General features: G+C 44.2%; 2 protein-coding genes across 3 annotated transcripts; both read right to left on the minus strand.

Moving 5' to 3' along the window:
- Positions 1 to 322: 322 nt before the first annotated feature.
- LOC137871266 (chloride intracellular channel protein 5-like) lies at positions 323 to 13,008 on the minus strand. Of its 2 annotated transcripts, none has more exons than XM_068709006.1 (6): positions 12,277 to 13,008; positions 3,876 to 3,985; positions 3,661 to 3,786; positions 2,968 to 3,074; positions 2,517 to 2,698; positions 323 to 1,872 (listed from the first exon to the last, which is right to left on the minus strand). In XM_068709006.1, exons 1-6 carry the CDS (start codon positions 12,901 to 12,903, stop codon positions 1,708 to 1,710), a joined length of 1,317 nt encoding a protein of 438 aa, XP_068565107.1. In that variant the 5' UTR covers positions 12,904 to 13,008; the 3' UTR covers positions 323 to 1,707. The 2 variants fall into 2 exon arrangements, with proteins under 2 accessions (XP_068565107.1, XP_068565108.1); XM_068709007.1 differs by lacking the exon at positions 12,277 to 13,008 and adding an exon at positions 6,759 to 6,864.
- A 3,099-nt stretch (positions 13,009 to 16,107) lies between these two features.
- Positions 16,108 to 21,250, minus strand: enpp5 (ectonucleotide pyrophosphatase/phosphodiesterase 5). The gene is made up of 4 exons (XM_068709008.1): positions 21,010 to 21,250; positions 18,709 to 19,623; positions 18,365 to 18,541; positions 16,108 to 16,533 (listed from the first exon to the last, which is right to left on the minus strand). Exons 2-4 carry the CDS (start codon positions 19,586 to 19,588, stop codon positions 16,130 to 16,132), a joined length of 1,461 nt encoding a protein of 486 aa, XP_068565109.1. The 5' UTR covers positions 19,589 to 19,623; positions 21,010 to 21,250; the 3' UTR covers positions 16,108 to 16,129.
- Positions 21,251 to 26,827: the final 5,577 nt, after the last annotated feature.

The raw sequence follows: 26,827 nt of genomic DNA on the forward strand, positions 1-26,827 counted from the left end.
TGGAGAAGAGGGATGGCGTTTGATCCCTGGCATGGAAGCCTCTATTTAAGACTGTCAACGGTCATCACTCTCTCTCTCTCTCTTTCTCTCCCTCTATCCTTCCTTCTCTCTCTCTCTATGTTATGGATGGAGAACCAGACCTGCACCACTGGATTTGATCAACTCAGTCAGGCACACTTAAACCCTTTTTTCAGGACCGCGATCCAGGTCTCCACCTGAGCTCCTTCGCTATCGCCTGCAACGTATATCAGTGTTGATTGATCACCTAGCTGAGAACGCGAAAAACAAAAACAAAAAAAGAAGAAAAAGGCAGAAGCAGATCTGTGAAAATATTATTTTATTTGTGGAGCTTCGCAATGAGCACGGCCTCTCAGTCATCATGCTCCGATTTCATATCGTATGTTTTGTCCAAACCACACAAGGTTCTTTCAAGGAAGTCTCGCTGCAGTTGCAGCCTGACGCCGGGCCAAAGACGATAAGCCCCGAGACAAATTTCCATCCGCCGCTGCGTGGACAATGAGACTTTCTGAACTTTAGCCCCGTGCATGTTGATGGGCTCCTCGGAGCGGAGGAAATGTCTCTTTGATGAGGGGCTGGAGGGCGGGGGCTCCTGACCGTCGTCGACCCTGGCCCTGGAAATCAGGCCTGATTGGGGCCGCAAAATAAATACTCTCTCCGTTCATAATCTCATGTGTAACTTTAGACAAAATCAATACCTATACTGAACACTAATAGCTAGAGGCAGAACAAATGCTCTGGCTGCAATACATTTTCTTTTTTTTTTTTTTATCAGAATGAGTCCATCAGTGACATTGGCATGGATTTTTGATTATTCCAAATAAAGGCACATTAGTTGAGGGTTTTAAAAAGCTCTTAAATATTGCAGTTTTGAACAGATTCATGCATGCAAACGAATCAGAAACAAGCTCTGTTCCACGCCATCAATATCCTCATCAGCTAAATCGTCATTTACCTATTAAAAATCAATCTTTCTTTCAAATCAATCTTGCAGGAGTGAAACTCAAGATGCGTACAAGCTCAAGGAAACGAAAACAAAATACAGCCACACCTACGGTAGTGACAGTCAGAATGAAATCTGCGGATCGCAACGGGCTCATTAAGCGAAAAACAATTAGCGCCAATCGTCAATCGTAGACGGATCAAGGTGTCTCCCTTCCGGGAGCTGAAGCGTGATAATAAACACTGGAGTCAGACTAGACTTCTGTGGGCTGAGGAATAAATAAAGAGAACCACCCTGACCATCAGCAGCTTGTAAAAATGTTTGGCCGTGCGGACCGTTGGAGGACGTATGAAAGAGAAGCTTTGTGTCGTGAGAAATAAATAACAGACTGACGGGGGACGCAATCGCGTCTGAGCGAGAGCGTCGCGTCAGACGTTTCGCAGCGGCACAATTTGAATGTGGTCTGAAACCTGTGAATTGCGTTAATGTGGCTGATTTATCGTCCGCTCCGGCTTTGCCGCGTCTGTTTCTGCCATTGCAACAGCGTATAGAGCTGTAAAGCAGCAGGCCTGTGAGCCACCCTGAAACACAAGACATCTGCAAACGTCTGACACGACAAAAAAAAAAAATAGTCCTGGTTCCTGAAAAAAAAATGCCACTGAAGAAGACTCAAACAAGAGGGGACAGTCACATGTATGTATATATTTTGCTAGTTTATCTTGTTTCGGCTCGGCTCGGTTGGCGAGTTACTTGGCCAATCTCCTCGCCACGTCCTTGTAGGCCGTCTCGATCTCGGAGTCAGCAGCGCAGGTGTTGGTGAATTCGTCGCGCGTGTAGGCGTTCTTCAGGTAGCGCCACACCCCCGACATGTCGGAGGGGATGTCGTAGTTGCGGTACTTCTTAGCAACCACCTGGGAGGGAAGGCAGAGCTGTCACTTCAATGTGAACCGGAGACAAACTTTATTAATCTTGTCAGACATTTCAAATCCAGTCTTATAACTGCACCACCAGTTTGTGTGCGGTGCATTTTTGAACTACGCAATGTTTCCCCTCAGAGGAGTAAATGACTTTCAACAACCCTCTTGGTGTTTTCCTGTGCTGCGTATGTTTAGCTAAGTGAGCACTAGCGTTAGCTAGAACAAAAACTAAAGAAAGAGTTCATTCAAATCAACTTTAAAGGAGATACAAAAAACTAAGTCTAGCTAGCTGCTCTGTGACGCTAATGCTAACAGCGGGCCATCTTGTTTTAAGGAGTTAGCATGCAACCGTTTTGCTAATTGGCGCCGAACACAAAGTGCAGCTGACTGAGGCTGATGGGAATGTTCATTAGTTGAGCTGGTTATCTGGTTGTAGACCTGCAGGTGGCGCTAGAGGTCAATTTCATGGCAGCCAATCAAATGCACGCGATAGATGAGTTTCAGTTGGCCGCAATCTGCAACCTCACCTGCTAGATGCCGCCATTATCCTACACACTGCACCTTTTTAAACGAACCAAACTAACATGAATACCTTTTTTTTTTTTTTTCCCCCCTCAGGTTCACTCCCCCCTCTTTACCTTGACTATGTGCAGTTTAGGCAGCAGGTTGCAGTCCGCAAGAGTGAGCTCGCCGCCATCGAGGAAGCATCGGTTGGAGCCCTTCTCCTCCTCCATGCTGTCGGCATCGATCTCATCCGGCAAGGTGCTGTTCAGGTAGTCATCCAGCTTCTTCAGGGCCTTGCTCAAACCTTTCTCTAGAACTATAGCACACAAGTCACACACGTAAGTGCAATACTGTTACAAGGTATAACTCTGTGTGTGTGTGTGTGTGTGTGTGTGTGTGTGTGTGTGTGTGTGTGGTGATAATCTCACTAGGTGGCAGCACAGCAAAATAAAGCAAGTCTGAAATACTGGACTCTGCTACTACCTAGTGGAGGAATTTAATAACAGCTGTCATATATTCCTTTTTTTTTCTCTTCCTGTTGCATGTGACTATGTGAGTGTAAATGGCACAGAACGAGCAGCCCACCGGCGTTGGCCTCTGGTTTGGTGTTCTTGATGTAGGCTGAGAACTTGGCGAAGATGTCGTTTCCAGCTGTGTTCGACTCCCTCTGCTTGGCGGCTAGTTTGGGATACCTGAGCAGACGGGGTAGGGGGGAGGGGGGGGGGGGGGGGGGGGGGGGGGCAAAGTCGGTAGACGCAGTCAGAGACGCAGGCAGACCAAAAGCATCTGGATAGCATTAACACCTGGACTGGAGCTCAGCTCAGACTGTAAGCATGTTACACACTCACACCGAGTTTGGCCGACCGCCCCTGGAGCGCTCTCACACTAAGGCCCATTTAGAACGCAAAGAACTTTACAGGCAGCGGAAGAAAGATTAAGTTGATCTGACGTTTCTCTCTGCGACTGCTCGCACACTTTTCTTCTTCTTCTTCTTGGGAATGAAAATAACAAAACAAAACAAAAAACAGCAAAAGCTGCAGCACAATAAAGCACATATAGTTACAGTTTGTGTGCCTGAGACAGATACATACTCATTCACAAAAGATTTACCGCAGCCGTAAACAACAAAAGGGCGATATCGGTTAACATCGGCCCGCATCAAATGCAGCACAAATGTGCTTTTATTGGGCTTAAAACGTTTCCCGTCCTTTTCGACGATGTCACTGTACTGATCGTAAACTACGCGTCGTAAAAAAAAAAACCTTCCGGCTGAATTACCTTGGAGGACAGAGCGTCTCCTCCAGGAACTCCTCGATCTTGTTGATGTCGGTCTTCACTTCTCCGTTGAAGGTCAGGAAAGGAGGGTGCGTCCCCGGAGCCAGGTTGTGCAGATCCGCCGGCTTCCTGCAGAGAGACACACAGAGACAGAAGTGGTGTGGTGATGTTTTTTTTTTTTCTTCTTCTTGCGTTCCATGCATCCTGTCCATCCTGACCTTTTGAGGTCGACGGTGGTGACGTTGAACACGACTCCTTTGAGCCAGAGGATCATGAAGAGACGCTGAGAGAAGGGACAGTTGCCGATGCTTTCCCCGTCGTTGCCGGCCTGCGCGCAAAAAAACAAAGACGACAGAAAAAAAACAAGTCAGACAAGTCACTCGTGGTGGAAACACGTAGCCAAAGAGTCGAGTCGGCACCATTTCTGACATCAGAGCTGCATCGGTTATGTTGACGAACAGAAACAGAATCATTTGACGGTGGTCAGGGTCTTACGTTGTAGTAAATCGATTCTCCTTGGATCTGGGAGTGTCGGTTGGACAAAACAAGACATCTGATGACAAGCAAACCGTGATGGACATTTTCTCAGTGTTTTAGGATCGGTTTATTGACAATTTAATGGAGAAACTAATCATCAAATGAATGTAGCTCCTCCTACATGTCATTACATATTGAATTTAGCTGACTGTTATCTTTGACTTTTATTTCACCAGTAAGGTCCTTCGGGGAAAAACACTATGAATACGTCACCCTTCAATCCCCGATACAAAGGAGTCAAACCAAAAGTACACTGAGTATTATTTGATGTGTACTATATGGTGTGTATACTGGTGTGCAGCGCCGTTGTAGTACTTGAGTTCTGCGTTTGGTCTCAAGACCACTTTACGAAGGTCTCGGAATCGACCAAGACAAAGGGGATTGTGGGAGACTGTGGGGAGGTCACTAAACTGACTCGGTCTCAACTCCTCAAAGTATTCATCTTTGCTTCTGGAACATGCTGTGGCTCAGAGGTAGAGCGGGTCACCTTCCAATCGAAAGATCGGCGATTCAATCCCCGTCTCCTCCAGTCTGCAAATCCACCGGTGCATTGGTTTAGTAGGGGATCTTGACTACAACGTATTTGTCCGAATGGTTTTGAAACAAGTTCATCCATGAATTCAGAATGTTTAATCCTTTTAAATAAAGCGTGAAAATAACACAATCGGATTCAAAAAAAGGTCGCCTCTCCATCGTTTACTCGTGAAACACGCGGCAGAGCATCGGCAGTGACACCTGACCCGCATGGCCCGGCTGAATTATACATAGTGATTCCATCGCCTGGTTCAATGGCCGACGGGGCACGGGCTGCGGGGTCAGACCTGCAGGTCCGCAGTCACAATGAGGTCCACAACAAGCGCAATGACCTCGAGGTCAACGGAGATTTGCCCGCGTGGAAAGTTCCCTTCGTTTTAATACATCAATGACTCTGAAATGAAACTATTTGAGATTTGAGAGGCTAATAAATGACTGACTTGGAAGCAGCAGCAGTGATAAACGATAAACAACATTTTGCCATTGAGTTCATGCCCGGCGGCTCCTCCTCCTCGCAACCACCAGAAAACACAGCTGTCAGTCTAAAAGTAGCTGAGCCGGCTGTATGAAACACCAGCCATTGATGCCCGGCGCTGTGGCGCAGCCCGGGCGCACGTGACGCTCCCGTCCGTGCATTGTTACGGAGAGGCTCAGCGGTAACACAATACACAGCCGCTGATAATGGCCAATCGACATCTAGAACACCGGAGGGGGGGGGGGGGGGGCAAAAGCTGTCGCACAACAACCACAACCGGGGCCTGTGGTGCACAAGGAGCGGGAGCCCACGATGAGAGGGGTCCACTGTTATCACATGACCCACCCAGTGCACACACACACACACATGTGTGCTTTACTGTAGCTGGGGTTAGGGTTCGGTAATCATCTTGCCATTTTCTTTTCTAAAGCACTTTATGAAACATATTAAAACGCTTTCTTTTCATTTAAATAAGCAGCGGGAAGGAAGACTTTAAAGTAATTCTGTATTATACACCCACAAGGTTCAGGGACTAAAAAGAGAGAGACAAAATAGAATGAGAATAAAAATGCTGGATCCCATGATGCAACCAATCTTCTTTCGTCGGATTAACCCAGATATATATCGTCATGATATGTTTGAACAGTGGCTGAGGTCATTTACGGAGGTGCAGCCATGTAGGATATCTCTTTGTCCGTCCAGGTCACATCTCAGATGGCAGCATGAGGGGGGGGAGGAATGAACTAATGTCTGGGCTGCAGCTACTATGGCAACCACATACGAGGTGTGTGCATCAGACTCTGAGGCCAACACACATAGAGCCAAACAAAAACGGCTTTCTGCATGTAAGACGGAACACTAATTATCTATAGTTCCTTTCTGGAAACAAGAGTTTGATGCACTGAAACAACATTTGTTAATGGCGATACGAGCCGAGTGTCGGCAGGCGTCCCAAGCCGACCGGTTTCCAAGGAGGTGGATGTTTACAGAGAGCGGCCTCCGCACCGGCTGATTGGGTCGGCGCACCAGCGATGAGCTCCTCCACCTGCTTCCCTCCACCTCACCTCGCCTTCAGGTATTTTTTTTTTTGTCACCTGCCTCGAACATTTCCCACTGGGCCGCAAGTGCATCGAAACAACAACGCTGCCGTGTTTACCGAAGGCGGGACTTCCAAACCGCCGCTCGCATCGTGTTCCGCTCTATTTTGGGAGGTGATCTGGAGCGTCTATTGATCAGAAAACAAGGTAACGGAGATATAAAAGGGCAGAGTGGCTGATTCAATTGATGCAGAGCATCAGCCTGTCATGCACTGTCTTTTTAAAGTGCAATATGGAGTAACGGCCCACTATCAGCAAGCAGCTTCAGTATCACTGTCACAACAATCCTGGGTCAACATAGAGAGCAGTGTGCCGCTGTAACTCTACCTCTGCTATTGAGTTACACAAGCTTTCCACAACACACAGCGGTGCACTGCAGCCCTGCTCCTATGTACTGTCTCTATCGTACAATAAAACTCAAGAATAATACCGCAAGCATCGCTGAGTCTCTGCCTTACCTTGACAAAAAGCTCAATATCGGGGTCCCTGTCTTGACTGTTTGTGGACATGATGCCTGGTTTCGGCTGTCACCTTGATTCTGTTTTTTTTTTTTTATTTGAACTAAAGTCCTTTTTGCTTATCCTTGAGAGGTCTACATTCTCCACAGAAACAGACGAAAAAAAAAAAAAGAAGATATCTTCTGTGAGAGTATCTCCGCCGTCGCTGTGATCCCTTAATTAAGGAGTTTGTCTTCTAGTCCCCTGGTTCGGTGACGTCCACTGCCTCTCGGTCCTGCGACGGTCCTCCGTCGTCCTCGTTGGCGTCCCGTCCAGGTGGCAGGGAGAGCCCTGCGCTCTGATTTTAGAACACAGATGGAGAGCAGAGCTGACTCTCACTGACACAGAGTGGAGAACAGGTGTCGGTCTATAACCCGGGGGGGGGGGGTGGAGCCCCATCCCTCTCTTCCCACCGCTGCAACCAAACTCCCCTCTAACACACACACACACACACACACACACCTCCACCATCGCCTCCTCTCCTGTCTGTCTCGTCTCTGCTAAACTGGTCACCTCACTTTCTTGTTTTTATCTATAAAGAATAAATATAACATGGCATTTGTGGCAGCAGCTTTTTATATTAAATGCATGTTCCCTCGTTTGGCTGATTGAAGCAAGGTTATATTTGATCACCAGCCGGAGGAGACCCGGAGAGGATCCATCTGTGAAATATTGATGCTTGGCTTTGGAGGGTTTTTTTTACGGCCAGAATTGACATTTGTTTACGCAAAGGGCCTAAGTAGGGCAACGAAAATGAAGCAGGTCTGACTGCCAAATACTTCATCAGCACACACTGGAGGAACTGAAGGGGCCCTCACTATTTACCTCATTCGAAACGGGTGCAGCGCTCTGAGAGTTTACCCAGGAGTAACATCTCTAAAATCTGCAAATTTGAAAGTCAGGTGAAAGAGAGAGAGGCTCCAGCTGGTTTCTAAAAACTGATTCTATTTATAGAGCAGCCCCCTCTCCTGGCTGACATGCCAACATGCAGCACAAACCAATTGCTGAGCCGCTAGGAGGAGTTCATCATCAGTGGTTATGAGGAACCATGCTCTCTAAATGTGTTATTTGTAGAGGTCTTAATCAAAGGTAGGGTCTCAATAGGCCTCACAGCACCCACATACATATTCAGATTCAGATCTCAAATTCAGCATCAATAAATAAAAACTTTTAGTTCATGTGACTTTAGTTAATTTTCTGTTTATCAAAACAATAGTTCAACATCTGGAGAAAATGTCAAAAACAATCAATCTACACTTGTTGTCCCACAATGACAAAGTGAACAAACGATTTTAGAATTATTTGCAAATTTATTGAAAATAAAAAACCGGACTCTCGTAACTCAGCACAGGTGCCTCTCACCTCTCTCGCTCTGCCCCTTTAAGACGTTCCTACGGCTTGATTCACCTGATTGGACACACCTGGTCTGGTCTCACAGCTGACATAAAAGAGCAAAAAATCTCCACGCCGTGAGCTCAGAGACATGATGGCGGAGAGGCACAGATCTGGAGAAGGCTACAAAACTCTGCAACGTTGAAGGTTCTCAAGGCCTCCATAATTCTGAAATGGAAGAAGTTTGGAACAACGAGGACTCTTGATAGAGCTGCGCGCCCCGCCAAACTGTCAGAGAAGGGCCTTCGTGGTAAGAGAGGTGACCTGGAACGCTCCACCGATCAGGACGAGTGTCCAGACGGAAGCTTCTCTTCAGTTAAAGACGCATGAATACTAGACTCTCTGGTCTGACGAAACCAAGACTGAACTGTTTGGCCTGAACTCTAAGCAACAAAGCACCTGAGCGATACCGTCCCAACGGTGAAGCCCGGTGGCGGCAGCATCAAGGTGAAGGTCCGCCCCCTCCGACAGGACAACGACCTTATTAAGCACAGAGCCGAGACAAAGCAGGAGCGACTTGATGCTAACGTCCTTTTGAGTGGCCCAGACAGAGAGCCGGACTTGAACCCGATCCAAGATCTCTGGAGTTTCCCGGAAATGTCTGTCCACCGACGGTTCCCCAACCCAACCCGACGGAGGAGAACATCCCCAAATGCAAAGGTATGCAAAGCTCGTCTGGTCACAACCAAGACGAGTCGAGTACGAGTAGTTAAGTCACTGAAAACATTGTTTTGATTTATCATAACGAGGTACTGAGTATAGATTTATACGGGGAAAATTAATTCAAACTATTTCAGCTTAAGGTTGCAACAAAATGTGGAAAAGGGAAGAATGCACTGTGTGGTCTTCAAATGCATAGCTGCAGCCAATTAGCTTAGCTTAGCATAAGGACAGAGGACAACAGCTAACCTGACTCTGTCCAAAGGCCAAGAAATAGTCTGACGCATAACTCCTCGTTTTAAAAACTGCAACTTTATGGTTCCACATTTCTGAAATCTCAACGCATGGAATGGTAAGAAGAAACAAAACTTTACCAACTTTGCTGCAAACGTATCTATAAATTGCATCATTGCCATCAAAGGGTTGGTTAGACATGCTTGATGATCGACTTATTTTTGCTTTCCTGCTGTTGGTTTGATGAGAGGATCGCTCACCCTCACATTAAAGACTCTATATTGGTTAATTATTGAGCTTTTGGGGGATTTTGTTAACTTGGACCGTACCATCAGGGTAGCAGTTTCCCCGTTTCCAGTCTTTATGCTAAGCTAACGGGCTGCTGGCTGTAGCTGTACATTCACCGGACGGATAGGACGGTGACATCAATGTTGTCATCTCTAAATCCTTGATGATCATAAAACCATCGAGGGTTTAGAAGAGATGTCCTTGGGGTTTTTCTTTTTTTTTTTTTTTTTTTTTTGTGTGTCCTCTTGAGACAAAAGGAAGCTCAATCGCTGACTTGCTGGGCTAATCATTCACCTGAACATCAAACAGTAACTGACATTTTGCGTCTTTCCAGAGCCAAAGTGAAGGGAGCGATTTGAGCGCTCCACTTCTGTGTCGACGGCCCAACCGTCTTCTCAACATCACGCCGTCTACGGTCAATCCAGCGTCATCGATGTCTTGAGTGTGAAATGATAAATCAGTGACAACAAACCCCAGTCATCTTCTACAGTTGTGTTATCTTAAATGGAGTTATTATCATACAGTATCATAAAGATTTAAAAAAACGCGTATTAGTGGTAGTAGTGATAGCCTAATCTGCTTTATCTCAGACGGCAGTGGAGGAGCCACGTAGGGTTTCTGCAGACACCCCCCCCCCCCCCCCCCCCCCTTTACACCCTCCCTACTTTTATAGCTCGGTTTGGTTTTCAATTGTTGAAGATTAAACTGTTGGGAAATCTGCCCACGGGGTTGGCCAGGATGGAGGGTGGGGCGGTATGTGGAGAAGGGGGGCCAAGTGTGTTGTCACCTCCGTGGTGAACTATGGTCCCTGTTTATCATAATTGTCACATAACATCCAGATAGCGTATCTCTGATCCCAAATGTTCCTCAAGAATATCAGAAGACGGACAGATAGGATTTATTCATGACTTTTTTTTTTTTTTTTTCTTTTTTTTTATAAAAAAAGAACAATGGATATTCAATATCGTTGTTCTGAAGATATGATTATTGATGACATGTTGGCTTTGGCGACGCTAAAGGCTAACGCTCTTTCTGGAGCTAGCCCCAGTCGCTGTCACAATTATGGGAGGAATGTTTGGATCGCTCCAAGAAGTCCTCATCCGGGTCAGACTGTCGCAATCACTTTTTTGTTTGTTTGCAACTCGTCTGCGTTGATTGGATACACCCGTTCCTATGCGACCGCAGCCTCAGCTGAAATAACACAAAGAGGGGTTTTAAAGGTCGGCCGTCGTCCCCCCTCTGTTACGAGGCCTGTAGTCGAGCCCCGGCCCGACCGACTCTCAATCTCTGTTGCCCAATCGGCAAAGTGACCCCTGGGTGTGCTGATAGCATAGGCTGCACCTCAGCGACCGGCTCTATCAGACAAGCAGCAAAACACACACAGTGGGATTTGCTCAGGCATGGAGTTCACCCCTGGTTTCTATGGCCGTACAGTAAACGAGTTAATTATTACATCGGGCTGCCTCCAGATTAGTCACTGCCGACGCTTCTGATACGAGAGATCACTGCTTCTGACTGAAACAATACTTTGTCACATGATATTTAATCCTAGAATTGTTTTAGTTCACGTGTTTCTAATAACTTGCTTCAAAAATCTTGATTTCAGAACCTCTAAAGTTAGTCTGACTGTACTGTACCTCACTCGTTGGTTTGTTGAGAACGCTTTGATTTCGAGCACTTTGGTTGTCGCCGTCTTGTTTTTGTTTTTTTGCGACAAGAGGTAACGCGGTGGAGCGAAGTTCATTCAGTCGGTGACCACAAATGTTAGTTAACTTTCATTAACTGTGAAAGGGTTCAAGTTTTAAAGACGAAAACCGGGACAGACGCCGTGGCAGCGACCTGTCAATCACAAGGTAGCTCCGCCCTAAAGCATACCCTGCTTTATGGTTTATGGTATTCTAAATGGGAACATAGTTCAGTATGCATGACATGATTTATTTTAAAGAAGACTGGAAACTAGAGATTGAGACCATAAACTCATGTTTATATTGTTTACTGAGGGAATAAATCAAGAGAGAAGTAGAGTCATTTTCTCACAGACTTATTCTGAATATCTGAATTATTTGATGTTTTCTTACCTGCAAATGGATTTTCACAAAGTCAAACTTCTTATTTGGCGAATCAAACTTATTCAGATCTGGATCTTTGTGAAATGCCTTAAGCATGTCAGTCACATGTTCCACATTATTTTATATGATGTAGTGATTAGTCACGTTTATGGCTCAGACTTGGCCGACGAACGTTACGCTTCTGGACGGTGTCTCTCACTATGAAATAATCTTTGATATGCGACATACGCAGATGTAATACAATCAAAGAAACAACGTGAGTATTGTACTTAAGTTTGGGTTTTTTTTTTTGCAACTTTATACTTCAACTCTCCACTAAATTCAGAGGGAGATATTGTATGTTTGACTCCACTAAATATTTAAACGAATCAATACATGTAGTAATAATAAATCAATTATGATAAATTCTTTATAGGTCAAGATAAGACTTTATTGAGAGCACAAGCAGCATATAAAGTCATTGAAATGAGCTCCACCTTTTTTTTTAGCTGCAACAATAGTGATGGTGTACATCACTGATGATGGGATATTTATATACTTTGAGTATAAACTTTTGTAATTTTTGTACTTTAAGATTGTGAATGTGGGACTTATCTCTGTGAGGAACCAACCCTCACACTACAGAATCAATCAGCTGTACGTGAGGATGACACGGTGAGGGATTCACAGACGAGATGCCTTCAAGGAGCTTTTAGGGAAAATCGGAGTTCATCACTTATAAAAGGGGAAACGCGAAGTTTCCAGCAGCTGCTCTCGGTCTGATGCCTCATGCTGTGAGTACAATGCTGTTGCATGATCTGGGTCGACCCTGCACACACGGAGTCTGCATGTCTTACCTTGACGAACAGAGAGATGTCCGGCTGGTCGGGATCATCGGGCGCAGCGCTGCTCTCGTCCAGAGTGACGTTCTCCAGAGTTTTCAGGCTGTAGTCGACGGACTCCTCCGGCGTGGTGTCGGTGCCGGGGAGGGTGTAGGCCATCAGCATCGCGTCATCTTCTTCCTGGGCCCTCGGCTGGACCGGCGGGTCGTCGCACGGGTCTCCGAGTGACTCGGAGGATGATGAGGAGGCCGAGGAGCGTCTGGATCCGTCGCGCGCCTCGCCGTTCACTTCCTCGACCTCCACCGCCGGCTCCACGCTCACCTCTGCCACTTCCTCTGCTTTCACCTCTTCCTCCGCTTTCACCTCCTCCTCAGCTTTCACCTCCTCAGCTTTTTCCTCCTCGTCGTCGCTGGACGAAGAGGACGAGGACGAGCGGCTTCGTTTGTCCTCGTCCTTGGTGTCCATGTAGTCCGGCGAGCTGCGCGCTCCCTCCGCAGGGACGTGGACCTGCACCTCGCTGTACAGCCGCTCCTTCGCCTCATCTGGGTTCTCGTATGCGGGCTCTGGGTCGGGGCTGTCCGCTCCATCGCGGCGCTCTTCATGCGCGCTCCCCTCATAGACTGTATCATAGACGTTGTCCATGTTTGTTGGCTTTGGGGTAGTTTTTCCTTTTCCTTCTGGTGGACTTGGAGGTTCTCACGTGTTGGAGCGCTGAAGCGGTGGCACACAGTCGCGCCTGCCACTGACTGACTGACTGACTGACTGACTGACTGACTGAGCGTCCGGGCAAATTCCAGCGATAACTCAAAGGAGACCTTTGATCCCGCGAGTTAACAAGTGATTTACGCAAAAGCGCAGGCCTTCAAGGACACACCGGCTCAAAAGCAACAGCTCTGACAGTGCAGTGAACAGACCCCCCCCCCCCCCCCCCTTGATTTGTGATTAATCACAGCTAAAGATTTGAAAGGATTAGTTCACTTTAGTTAACTTACATTTTTAAATCTAATATTTCTAAAGGAGTGTGTGGAAACTATTAGAGGAGGTTATGTATTTTCTTTTGTGCTGAAGGGAGGATGGTGTTTTTATATTTTACTTTTGAATACGGTATGTTGTATGTGCTCCGTTTATTAATGAATGATTGTTTAATTAGAACCCATTTGTTTAACAGACCACTTATATTCAGCATTATGTCAAAGAATTAGGCAATTTGAAAGTCAGCCTCTAATGTGCGAATCATTCTTTCCTCAAACAAAAGGTTCAAATCGGGGTAAATCATAATTCTACAATTGTCATGCTTTGCCTTGTTCAGTTATTGATAATGACATGAATTGTACAAATTCAGTTATATCTTAAGAATTTTCTTTTTCTCAAAGAAAGAAAGTGTCTGAGGAGGGCCTTGTTTTAATGGTTCTGCCCTGCTCTCTCCACCCAAATAGTTTAAATAGTGCAAACAACCTGTGATCCTTATTTATGCCATAAGTACTGCTATTGTTCCATGCTTTTATTCAGAATCAGATCTTTGAACTTTCCTGTGAATCTGTGGGGAAGTGACAACATAAAGGTCCTGGTATCATAAAAACACACAGAAAACAAAATACAACTCGCTCAGTTTCACATTAGTCTTTAATTGCAACAACATGGCAAAGATAGTTAATTTGTAAATCATATTTAATTTTAAACCCAGGTTAATAATCAACTAAAATTAACCTGATGTAACATTTAGTTTTTTTTTCAAATGAATTGTTTAAATATATTTAATTTCTCTGTCAACAAGTCAGGGGGAAATTATCAGACAACACTTCTCTTTCATAACACAAGAAAATGATCAGAAAATGAACAATTTCCATATAAATGCTTTCAATTTGTGAATTTAAATTTAGTAAAAAGTCTATATCACAGTGATGTCTGTCTTTTTTTCTTTTTTTTTTTTTTTCTTTTTTTTGGGGCACAGGTATTAGTCGATGCATCTAAAAAGCACAAGGAGGAAAAAACAAATTGATTCTGAAAAAATATTAGAATTGTATTTGCAGATTTGGATTCTACTTGACTTTCTATAATTATACTAATTCAAAAAAAAAAAAAACTTTTTGGCAAGAGGCACCTTTTTTTTTTTCTTTTTTTTTTTTTTCACCATTTCAAATAGCAACTACCAACAAGTGCAAATGAACCATGACCCAAAAAGCTTCCAGCTACTGCCCCTTCCTCCTGTTTCATCTCCATCCTGTAGTGCAAATCAGGGGAACAGTTCTTGCGAGTCACGCCGAAAATAGTGTTCAAGCAAACCCTTATAACCCCTGTGACGAAAAATACTGACCCAATAGCAAATTGCACTTCACATTTCACCAACAAATGGATATGACGTATGAACACGTATGTCTCTCACACACACACACACACACACACACACACACACACACACACACACACACACACACACACACACACACACACACACACACACACACACACACACACACACACAAAACCCAGACTTGACACAGGAACGATTGCACGCCTTGGAGAACTGTTCTCCGTTAAGTTAAAAAGGCAACTCGCTACTAAAGAGCAAGGTTGTGATGTGATGCTACAGCAGTAGTCTGGCACGCTGCGTGAGTCTTTAGTGGAACATCTGCTTCCATGTAACATTAAAAAATAACACAAAATGAATTTGATTAATCACAGCGTTTTATATTCTAAAGCAACTTCTAATTCTAAGTAGAACAAAAAAAAGAGAATCTGAAGGCCCGTTCCGTCTTTCCCTTATGACACACAAATCTATTTTGTATAGATTTGGAAAAAGCCGAATAAAACAAAAATCTACCGACGTCCATGCTGCCGTTACCGTCGGGGAAGTAAAGGGGTCAGTCTGCTTCAAACACGGTGTTCTGATTGTTCAATAGCATCTGTGAGGCACTTTGTAACATCCGTTCTGAAAAGTGCTTTTTAAATGAATTTGTTTTTTTAAAAGATCTGGATCCTCGTCTGTCTTGACGATAACTTTCCAAAAACGTCCACGAGTGTGCAGAAGCCCTTCAGCCTCGTATCGCCTAGCATTCATCAGAAGTGTGGCACTATAGTGCCGTCGAGGACAGATTGTGCGGTTATGCTCCTCGACCTTCGCTACGACGGCCGGCTTTGATGTTCAGCTTTAATCCCTTTCACTAGATGTGCAACGGATCGTAAAAGTCACGGTTCGGATCGGCACAAAAGAAAGAAAAGGGGAGCAAATAGAGCAGAGATCCCTGATAACACGGTGCTAATTGATGATCCATATTGGCAGATACAGATCTCTATTTGTTATCTGGTCCACAAGGCTCCAGGCCAATCTAAATGAGGAAGTGAGATTGTAATTTTATGGATTAAAACAAATCTTGTCAGTAGTTTTAATGACATATTATAAACAGCTTAGAGCTAGTGTGAACGGGTCATAATTCCCTCCATTTGTTGTTGTGAAAACATCTCCTTCATACAACTGTTCAACACCAAAACTACATTTCTACGAGACCACATAAAAAAAAAAAGAAGAAAAAAAGCATAAATGCCGATGTCCTGATTTTGAGCATACCGACGCCTCAACTTTGGCCAACAAGGGTTCATACTTTCTAGACTCACAGGCAGAAATCCTACTCTTTGACGTTGTACTTATAAAGAGACAATGAGGAGATGATACAAGGTGAAATCCACAATCAAAGCAAAGCCACTATAAAGCCCATGTAAAGGTTTATTATGTCGATTTTTAAGCCTGCACCAGAAGCAAACCCCAAACATTTTGGGTTGCTTCTGGACAGAGTGAACTACCTTGGGGAGCGACACCTCCTCTTCTTTTTCCCGTCTTCTTCCCCCCCCCCCCCCCCCCCTCTTTCTTCCGCTACAGGTGCATGTCCTTTAGCAGCAAGGGCTGAGACATCTCCCTGCTGCTGTGCTTCAGCGGCGGCAGCTGTTTGAGCGTCACTTGCTTTATGTAGATCACCAGAAAGCCCAGCACCATCACCACGCCGAGGAAAGAGCCCACGACGGGGGCGTAGGAGTGGACGCCGGCCCTGGGCGGGACGCTGAGCGTGGGCGGGGCCGGCTCCCGGGACAGCAGGTCCTGCACGTTTAGGAGGGAGCCGTTGTTCGGCAGCGGGCGGATGGACAGGATGTGGCACATGAGAGGGTAAAGGTCGACGGCGCACATGGAGGTCTTGAGGTAATTCTGCCGGAAGGCCGGCCCGTGGGCCACGAACACGGGCTGCATGCTGCGCAAGGTGTTGTCGTACCCATGGTTCCCAACTGGAGAGAAAACACAAGACGTGTATCTGCATGAATGCTTTGATAATTACTCCTGCATTGCTGATCTATACATCTACAGTTTCCACATCCCACAAATCAAAAGGCAGAGGGAGATTCTATGGAATCTGGCTTAAAGGGACAGTTCACCCCAAAATACGTTTCCTCTTACCCTTTTATTGGCATTTATCAGTCGGTAATGTTTTGGCGTGAGTTGCCTTGCCTTGGGACTACTTTCTTTCAACCATAGTTCCGACATGAAAACTGCTTCCAACAAGGACCTGTGGATTATCTGGAGTAAGCCGGTCATGGTTACTGTAAAGAGACATCGCCTTTTCAGTTGTCAAAATGTACTACAAGCCGAGTGTTATATAGTCCCATCATATTGGAGCAAAGGTAGACATCTCTACGGCCGATACCTCCAAAACTAGACGACTCGCACCAAAGAAATATTGACTGATAAATGGCACTGAAAGGTAAGAAGAAAAATATGTATTTTTGGGACAAACTGGTACCAACAGGTACCCTGAGAGGTATTTATTTTTCCACTGGTAAAACTATGTAGAAATGTTTTTCCTGCCAATTGCATTCTCTCTAATGTCCACCAGGGGGCGACTCCTCTGGTTGTATAGAAGTCTAGTCTAAAATGACTCTACTTCTCTCTTGATTTATTCCCTCAGTAAACATTGTAAACATGAGTTTATGGTTTCAATCTCTAGTTTACAGTCTTCTTCAATACAGCATGATGTTTATTTAGTACATTATGGTCCATTTAGAGTCAAACAGACCATAAAGCAGGGGATGCTTTAGGGGCGGGGCTACACGGTGATTGACAGGTCTCTGCCGCTAACTGAGCCATATATACGGCGTCTCTACGTCACTCCTCTGCATTCCAAATATGGTAACTTCCGTTCAATGGTTGCAAAAAAAAACATGGCGACAACCGTATTCCAAGATGGCGACGGCAAAAATCGCCGAAGTCAAGGCTTCAAAACCAACGGGTGACATCACGATGACTACGACCACTTCTTGCAATGTGCCAAGAAAGGGCAGGGAAGCAAGTTAACATGGGCGTAAACGACGCAGGATTTAAAATATATTTACGAGGAAGGAAATGTATTTAACGTGTTAATTAGACCTAAAAGACGGCGGATGTGAGATGACATCAACACAAGCTAGAATTCAGCTTCAATTGAAGTAAACGAGGTGAGAAAGTGATTATTCACAGAGAACTGTAACGGTGCAACCAGGAAGTGCAGCTCCAGTAAACTCACACCGATAAGGAACATTAATGAGTGAGCATACACTAACATAATGAAGTGCCTTCACTGAGGAGCAGACAGTCACTGCTATAGTTTCATTATCCAGGCCTATTGACCCCTCATAAATCAAACAGCCGTACGGTAGAACCTGTTTTTGACGAGCGTCTTACTACGCGGATCTAAACGCCACGTCGCCGGTGAGGATTGAGAGTCGGCAGGTTTTTTCCCCTTCCAGCCACAGACTCCACCGGGTCATTTCACTGATTAACAAGCCGTCAACAGGAGAGCAGGAACACCAGCTGGTTGCTCCAATACACAGTTTGAGATATCTTATCTAAAGAGGGGGGGGTTTTTTGGAAGAGAATTTGAAGGAAAAAAAATGACCAAACCCAGACGCACATTGCTGCTGTTTCAAAAGAGAAAACCAACCTGACTTGGTTAATTACAGCCGGTAATACATGAGCTCCTGTGAAGCTATTAATAGAGCAGACTGGAGCTGCGACAAAAACGTGTACATATCGTGCCCACGCATGCTTTTTAAAAAAAAATGTATATGAGGTTTGAACACGTACGCATGAAGGGCCCGGTCCTGTTCTGCATGATGGTCCAGCCTTCCTTGGACTCGATGAGGATGGGCATGATCCTGATGTTGTGTTGATAATGGAAGCGCTCGGGAAGGTTTTCCTTCTTGTACACCACCATGTTGGGGTTCGCATCCACCAGCTTGCTGTACAACTCATCAAGCTTCCCTGCGAGACAAAGAAGAATTAAACAACGCATTAGTCACCTTTTTTAGGACATACTCAGTCTTTATGCTATGCTACGCTAACTGTCTCGCAGTAACGGATCTTCTCCCTGAACTAAATAATGTCAAACATTTAATGATCTTCTTGACGTTGGTGTTTTAAAGGGATACCTTCTTTGGGCAGCAATGCCACCACCGGACTCTTGTCCACCCAGGTGTACAGGTCTCTGCTCACGTACTCGTCCAGTTCTATGATCTTGTCGGGGGACAGCTGCGCCATGCCGTGGTCACTGGTCACGATCAGGTTCACGCTCTGGTACAGCCCCGCCTTCTTCAGCTCGTTGATGAGGAAGCCGAGCTTCTCGTCGATGTCGGCGATGACCGGGTCCATGAGGGAACTCTCGGGTCCCAGGCTGTGGCCGCTCTCGTCCGGCTCCTCCCAGTACAGGACTCCGAAGTCCACCGCTTCCTCTTTGGGCGCGGAGAACCACTCAATGAGCCGCGCCACTCTGGCTTCAAAGGAGACCGAGGCGTTGTACGGGAGGTACCGATTGGGGAACGAGCCGTGGATCTTCACGTCGGACCCCGGCCACATCGCCGCTCCGCTCCGCCCTCCAGCTTTCTGGATGGTCACCCAGAGCGGCACCGCCTCCTCCCACCACCGGGACTCGTATATACTGTCCGTCTCCATGGAGAAGGACCGGTTCAGAGCGGGGTCGTACATCTCGTTGGCCACGATGCCGTGCGTCTCGGCGTACAGCCCCGTCACCAAGCTGTAGTGGTTGGGGAAGGTTTTGGTGATGTAAACGTTCTCCACGTGCTCCACCATCACGCCGTTGTCGATGAGGTTGTGGAAGTTGGGCGTCGGGACTCGGTCGATGTAGTCCCAGCGGAAGCCGTCGAAGGACAAGAGCAGCAGCTTGGACCGGTCTCTCGCGCCGTGGCTCCTGCGCCCATGTTGGGTCAAGCGATGGAGGGAGACCAGAGGCAGCATCAGGGCCCACAGGAGAAGCAGGCGACCGCAGCCTCCTCGCAGCAAGCAGCCCAGCATGGTGTGATGTGTGTGTGTGTGTGTGAAGAGACGACCTACAAGCAAAGGAAGAAGTCAGCGAGGCTGAGCAATTAACTTGGACACACCAGGCGGTTCTGCCGAGAGACGCAAATGCGGAAGTGTCCTAAACTTGCATTCTCTCTACTGACCCTCCTGGTGCAGGGAGAAGTCTGGTTGTATGGAAGTCTAGTCTAAAATGACTCTACTTCTCTCTTGATTTATTCCCTCAGTAAACATTGTAAACATGAGTTTATGGTCTCAAGTCTTCTTCAATACAGCGTGATGTTCCTTCAGTACATTATGGTCCATTTAAGAGTCAAACAGACCATAAAGTACAGCATCCTTTAGGGCGGGCTTACCTCCAACACTGGCTGACTTATTTTACATTATTATTTTCTCGATCAATCTTTTTGTCTATCAGACGTGACGTCTCCAAACGTCTCTTTTTATCTGACCCCACAGTCCAAAGACATTCACTATCATGTAGGACAAAGGAAAAAAAAAACACCCCGTCATCTTCAACCCTTGACCGTCTCGTTGATTATTCAATCAGCTGTTCTTTCAACTTTGTTTGTTTGTGTCCAAACCTCAGCTTTACATTAAAAACCTGTATTTTTTTTTTTTTTTAAATTAACATCTCGTTAAAACAATCTCAAATGGAGTGTAACATTCATGGGTCGACCTACTTTTTTTTCAAGTGTGAAAAATAAAATTTGGTAATTTAGTGTACTTCATTGTGAACATGCAAAACGGAGAGATCTTGGCAATATTGACAAAAAAAACATTACGCCATTTGCAACCAAATGCTCTTTAAATCAAGAGGTGTTTTATGAAAAATAATCAGATTAGTTTCACAGTAGAATATTCATTGCCACTCATTTATAACCAAATTTGAAAGAAATTGTCTGGTTCCAGCTTCTCAAATATCAAAACCAGCTGGTTTTTTAAAAAAAAAATGTATTATATTGCACATTTGAATATCTTTGGGGTTTGAGCTGCTGGGCCAAAAAAAAAAAAAAAGCAATATCAAGATGACACATTGAGCACTGGGAACATAATGGGTTCCGTTTTATAGGTTTTAATTATGTATCAGTTTGGAGTTAGACAGCAGCCACACACCATACAGAGGAACAATGATGTCATTGTTCAGACTGAGGATATATATATACACAACGACTGCGATGCATTTTTAAGAGCAACTCAGCCACACATGTCTAAATGACAGCCCTCCTGCTGACAGCCTTAAGGAAAATAATGGGTTCCATGATTTAGCATTTCTGCTGCGGAGCTAATGGCTACAAAACACGCAGCTGCGCGTGCAACAGGACGACAACCACGGCACAGCTAAGACACTTCACGCGAGCGACCAGAGAAATGCATTTTTTAAAAACGCCAAAATATGAAGCTGTCAACAAGCTTACCTTGTTGTCTGATGGTGAGCTGGCTGGTCTCGCGCTGCAGGCTGCACACAGAGATAACAAAAAATAAAATAAAATAACTGAAAGGAAGTCCCGCCTATTAACCTGCTGTTTTTTTGTTATGCGTGCACGCGCGTGTCGCATTTATTTAAAGATGTTAAACCGGACCAGATCATTTGAAGACGCTGTCCGGTGCATGCTTGTCTTCACGGAGAGCTGCATCCCCCCCTTTCAAAATCAACTGCGAATGCACCGGTACCGATGACGTAATGTAGGGGAGAGGAGGAGGGAGAGAGATCCTGTTTTATAAATAGACATCTTGGTGTCAGCCAGGTCACGAGCATTTTGTTTTTGCTTTTTAAGATGAACAGTAACATAAATGAAGGGAAATATGTCAAACGTGAAGGGGCGTTACGTTCAAATACGTGAAGGCAGAAATATATATGTATATATATTTATTCTCCTAATTCTCCCTCCTAAAAATATTCACCTTCAAAGACATTGTTGCCCTAATTCCCCCCCCCGGTCATGACGATGCTGAAATATAGCGCGATGTAGTAACAGCCGCCCTGCATCGATCATGACAGACAGCGTCCACGAGGTGTCAGTCAAGTCCTGTCTAACAGGTTCTTTCACATTGTGTTAAAAATAAAGATGGCATCTCAATTATGACGCTGCGTCGTCAGAGAGAGAGACTATTTCTGACCTACTGAGCAGCACCTCTGTGTCTGATGCTCAGCACTCCAATAACAACATCTCTACATTTGCTATTAATTGCTATTTAACACGATGTCCATTTCTTTTACGATGATTATGATCGAAAGCTCCTGAAGAAGCTGATAAATGGACCTTGAGATGAGGTTTCCAAAGTCAAGAATGAACTCCAAATGTTTTTTTTATATGAGGTTACAGTGTGAAATAGACTTCTACAGGAGCAATGCTCTGTTATGACATTCAGGTTTAGGTTTATTCCTAAAACACATATCAGAGAGGCAGACAGGTGAATAAAGAAAGAAAGACAAATGAATAAATGAGTGAAGAAACATAAATGCAGATCTCAGGTGTCACTGAATGGCTCGAAGAGCATCAAGGTGATCATATTCTGTTCTTCACTGTCAAAGTGAGTTGTTACTGAATTGTAACAATGTCTTTATGTTTTTTTTATTTATGAGCAAGAATGGGATTTTGGACACTCTATGTATACAAAGGAACAGTGTGTAGCATTTAGGGGGATATATTGGCAAAAAAGGGAATATAATATGATATATTTTCTTTAGTGTGTAAAAAAATAGTTGTGTTTTCATTAGCTTAGAATGAGCCGTTTTATATATCTATATATGGAGCGGGTCCTCTTCACGGAGCCGGCCGCCATGTTTCTACGGTAGCCCAGAACGGACAAACCAAACACTGGCCCCAGATTGGGCCTTTCATGTTTTTAGCGTTGTTCACACAACATCACACATATATATATATATTTAGATCATACACCAAATGTAAATTCTCTATGAGTGGCAATGTCTGGTAGTCTGTCGGCCATGCTACCACTTTGATTCGGACTAAAGTATCACAACAAGCATTAGGTGGAGTGCCATGACATTTTGCACAGACATTCATGGTCCCCAGTGGATGAATACCTACTTTGCTGATCCCCTGACCTTTCCTCTTGTGTCGCCGGCAGGTTGAAATTTGCATTTCATGTGGGTTCTGCCACATCCCCGCCCCTTTTAGGAGACTTGCAACACGTCCTCAGTCTATTAACTCCAACGGGAAACGAGGATTATGAGCGATTCTTTCGCTCCATAGTCACCAAAATTAAATATTGGACCCATTTTTCACAAGCCACATATCTTGAAGAAAAGACACAAATCAGGAGAGAATTCATTTTATTCGAGTCATTTCTCTGTCTTGCACACTCCTGTGAGATCTGGTAATGTTTGCGAACTCCCTAGCTAACTCATTTTCACATCGTGGCCACGCCCAGTTAGAAGACAAGAAGTGTATCTCAAACCATTGGCAGATTTTGTAATGCGTCATCTTTGCTTGATAATTTCTTTACGACCAAATACCTGCAAAGCTAATGACATTGTAATCAGTTTCAGCTGCACGTGTTCTTAGTGTTAATCAGACAATGTTCGCCTGCTAACAAGCTAAACTAATATTGTAAACACGGTAAACATTATTCATGCTAAACATCAGCATGTAGCATTCTCAGCATGTTAGCATTTAGCATCATCATTGTATCAGACAATGTTCGCCTGCTAACAAGCTTAACTAATATTGTAAACATGGTAAATATTATTCATGCTAAACATCAACATGTAGCATTCTCAGCATGTTAGCATTTAGCATCATCATCACATCAGGCAATGTTAGCCTGCTAACAAGCTAAACTAATATTGTAAACACTGTAAACATTATTCATGCTAAACATCAGCATGTAGCATTCTCAGCATGTTAGCATTTAGCATCATCATTGCATCAGACAATGTTAGCCTGCTAACAAGCTTAACTAATATTGTAAACATGGTAAATATTATTCATGCTAAACATCAACATGTAGCATTCTCAGCATGTTAGCATTTAGCATCATCATCACATCAGGCAATGTTAGCCTGCTAACAAGCTAAACTAATATTGTAAACACGGTAAACATTATACATGCTAAACATCAGTATGTAGCATTCTCAGCATGTTAGCATTTAGCATCATCATTGCATCAGACAATGTTCGCCTGCTAACAAGCTAAACCAATATTGTAAACATGGTAAACATTATTCATGCTAAACATCACCATGTAGCATTCTCAGCATGTTAGCATTTAGCATCATCATTGCATCAGACAATGTTAGCCTGCTAACAAGCTAAACTAATATTGTAAACATGGTAAACATTATACATGCTAAACATCAGCATGTAGCATTCTCAGCATGTTAGCATTTAGCATCATCATTGCATCAGACAATGTTCGCCTGCTAACAAGCTAAACTAATATTGTAAACATGGTAAACATTATACATGCTAAACATCAACATGTAGCATTCTCAGCATGTTAGCATTTAGCATCATCATTACATCAGACAATGTTAGCCTGCTAACAAGCTAAACTAATATTGTAAACATGGTAAACATTATACATGCTAAACATCAGCATGTAGCATTCTCAGCATGTTAGCATTTAGCATCATCATTACATCAGACAATGTTAGCCTGCTAACAAGCTAAACCAATATTGTAAACACGGTAAACATTATACATGCTAAACATCAGTATGTAGCATTCTCAGCATGTTAGCATTTAGCATCATCATTGCATCAGACAATGTTCGCCTGCTAACAAGCTAAACCAATATTGTAAACATGGTAAACATTATTCATGCCAAACATCAACATGTAGCATTCTCAGCATGTTAGCATTTAGCATCATCATTGCATCAGACAATGTTAGCCTGCTAACAAGCTAAACTAATATTGTAAACACGGTAAACATTATACATGCTAAACATCAGTATGTAGCATTCTCAGCATGTTAGCATTTAGCATTATCATTGCATCAGACAATGTTCGCCTGCTAACAAGCTAAACCAATATTGTAAACATGGTAAACATTATTCATGCTAAACATCAACATGTAGCATTCTCAGCATGTTAGCATTTAGCATCATCATTGCATCAGACAATGTTAGCCTGCTAACAAGCTAAACTAATATTGTAAACATGGTAAACATTATACATGCTAAACATCAGCATGTAGCATTCTCAGCATGTTAGCATTTAGCATCATCATTGCATCAGACAATGTTACAATGTTAAACCAACATTCTGGGGACGATTTCTTTTCAGTGTGGATTCCTTTTGTGTCTTTCTTTTATGTATGTATGTGTTGCACATGTTCCTCATTGTGTTATCCCTGCCATTTAGCTGACGGTGTGAATCTATGTGGGAACAGTGGAGCGGCCATCGAGCTACCTGCTCCTGTGTGTTCTGGGTTGACTTCTAACATGAAGGGTTTTGTTTGTTTGGGCAGGAAAGCTCTGTCTATTGTGAAATTTGTAGCTGTGTGTGTGTGTGTGTGTGTGTGTGTGTGTGTGTCTATTGTGATACTACACAAGAACGTCGATGCTGCTATTGTTAATTTCTCTGTAGAATGTTTTTTTGGCCTTCTATGTTTAAAATGATGTGCTGAAGGTATCCACATAGCAGAAGCCATTGTTTTATAGAAGAGGTTCTTATTTCCATACTACTGCAGGCACATAATATTATTATAAATTGATTAAATAGCTAAGCACATATATCCTGTAGTTGTTGGCAGAGTTTGAGGATGTGTTTTAAACTTTTAGATAAAAAAAAATGGTTCTCTTTGATATCACAAGGAGTATCGAGAAAATCTGATTTAGTTAACAGTGAAATGCCTTTCACGGATAGAAAACAGTGGCCTGTTAAACATTCAAGTGCTGAAAAAAAATAGTCAATTAATTGATTAGTGAATTGACAGAAAATTAATCTGCAGCTTTTTAGATAAGTGGTTGAGACATTTTTCAAAGCAAAAATGCCAAACGTTCCTTGTTTTTTTTGTCTTTAACCAATAACAAAAAGAAAGGTTAGTTGCAGCCTCACATTTAAGCACCGCGGACAAATTGGAGGTTTGGCACAAATGGATAATCAAAAATAATTGCACTCTTCAGTCTCTTAAATCTATCAAGTCTGATTCTGTCTGTTTTATCAGACAGAGATTTTGTATGTCTGAGTTACGTGGGGCGACTGCAGCATTAAATATGAACAGCGGTGTGCAGAAACTTGGGACGGTCTGTGCAAAACAGGGTGAGGGTTAAGATTATGAGTTTGATTTTGCCCTAAAGTTACAACAGAGTGACGTGCTGGGAGAGTCACTTGAGCTGCCCTGAGAGCTGCTTTTGGGGACCAATTTCAGCTGACCTTGGGTCAAACGGAGGGTGCCTACCAGATCAGAACTTTCTGCCACTGAAGTCCAACTCATACCTTTCACATCTGCATGAGGGACCGTGAGATTTCATCTGGACGCACGTGGACTGTCCATGTGCGGCCCAAAATGTATGACTACACAGACTGTAGGGTCTGCCTGCAGGCACCTAATGTAGTATACTCTGATCTGCATGTGTGTACATGTTGGACTATATCCGGCCCTTTAAGGGGCACTGAAGTTTTCCCAATGTGTTGTTACTTTAACCTAACCTTCAACCTGTATGTACACCTGCTCTTTTACACTCTTATTAAAAAAGTGTCCTTATAGTGAAATCAATTACTCAACAGTCCACTCAGTTGTCTGCAATAATGACTTTATAGTGGCTTTATTGAACTTATTGTTTTACTAGTATTATAATGCCCCCTACAGGGGCCGGTGCCTCTGCAGTGATGGTCCATGTGTTGTGCAAAACGTGATGCATGTTGCTCTAGTTCTTTACAGCAATGGAAACCCTACAAGACACAATGCCCGCCAGATTTTCTGGAGCTCCTCTGTGGCCGACATTGTGCCATTGTGCCCGTTTTTCTGGTCCTTTGTGTTTTTATTTACACCATTCTCTCTCTCTGTCTGTCTCTCTCTCATCCTACATTACCCAGATCCACCGAGAGTCGGCCCCCGCTTTCATTGGCCCGTCTCCACTTTCCCTCTCAGCCGTCGCCGTGTGGTAGGATCTGCGCACAAAGAGCGCGCAGCCAATCGCAGACAGCCTCTGATAAACCTCGGCCAATGACCGCGAGCCTCTTATTTACATAGAGACGGGACGAGCCAATCAGGAGTCAGCACAGGAGAGGATTTTGACTCCTGTGCCCAATGGCTGTTGGAG

Source organism: Cebidichthys violaceus, unplaced genomic scaffold (genome assembly GCF_023349555.1).
Source record: "Cebidichthys violaceus isolate CVI_PGR_0920_01 unplaced genomic scaffold, fCebVio1.0.p SCAF_14, whole genome shotgun sequence".
Lineage (NCBI taxonomy): Eukaryota > Metazoa > Chordata > Actinopteri > Perciformes > Stichaeidae > Cebidichthys > Cebidichthys violaceus.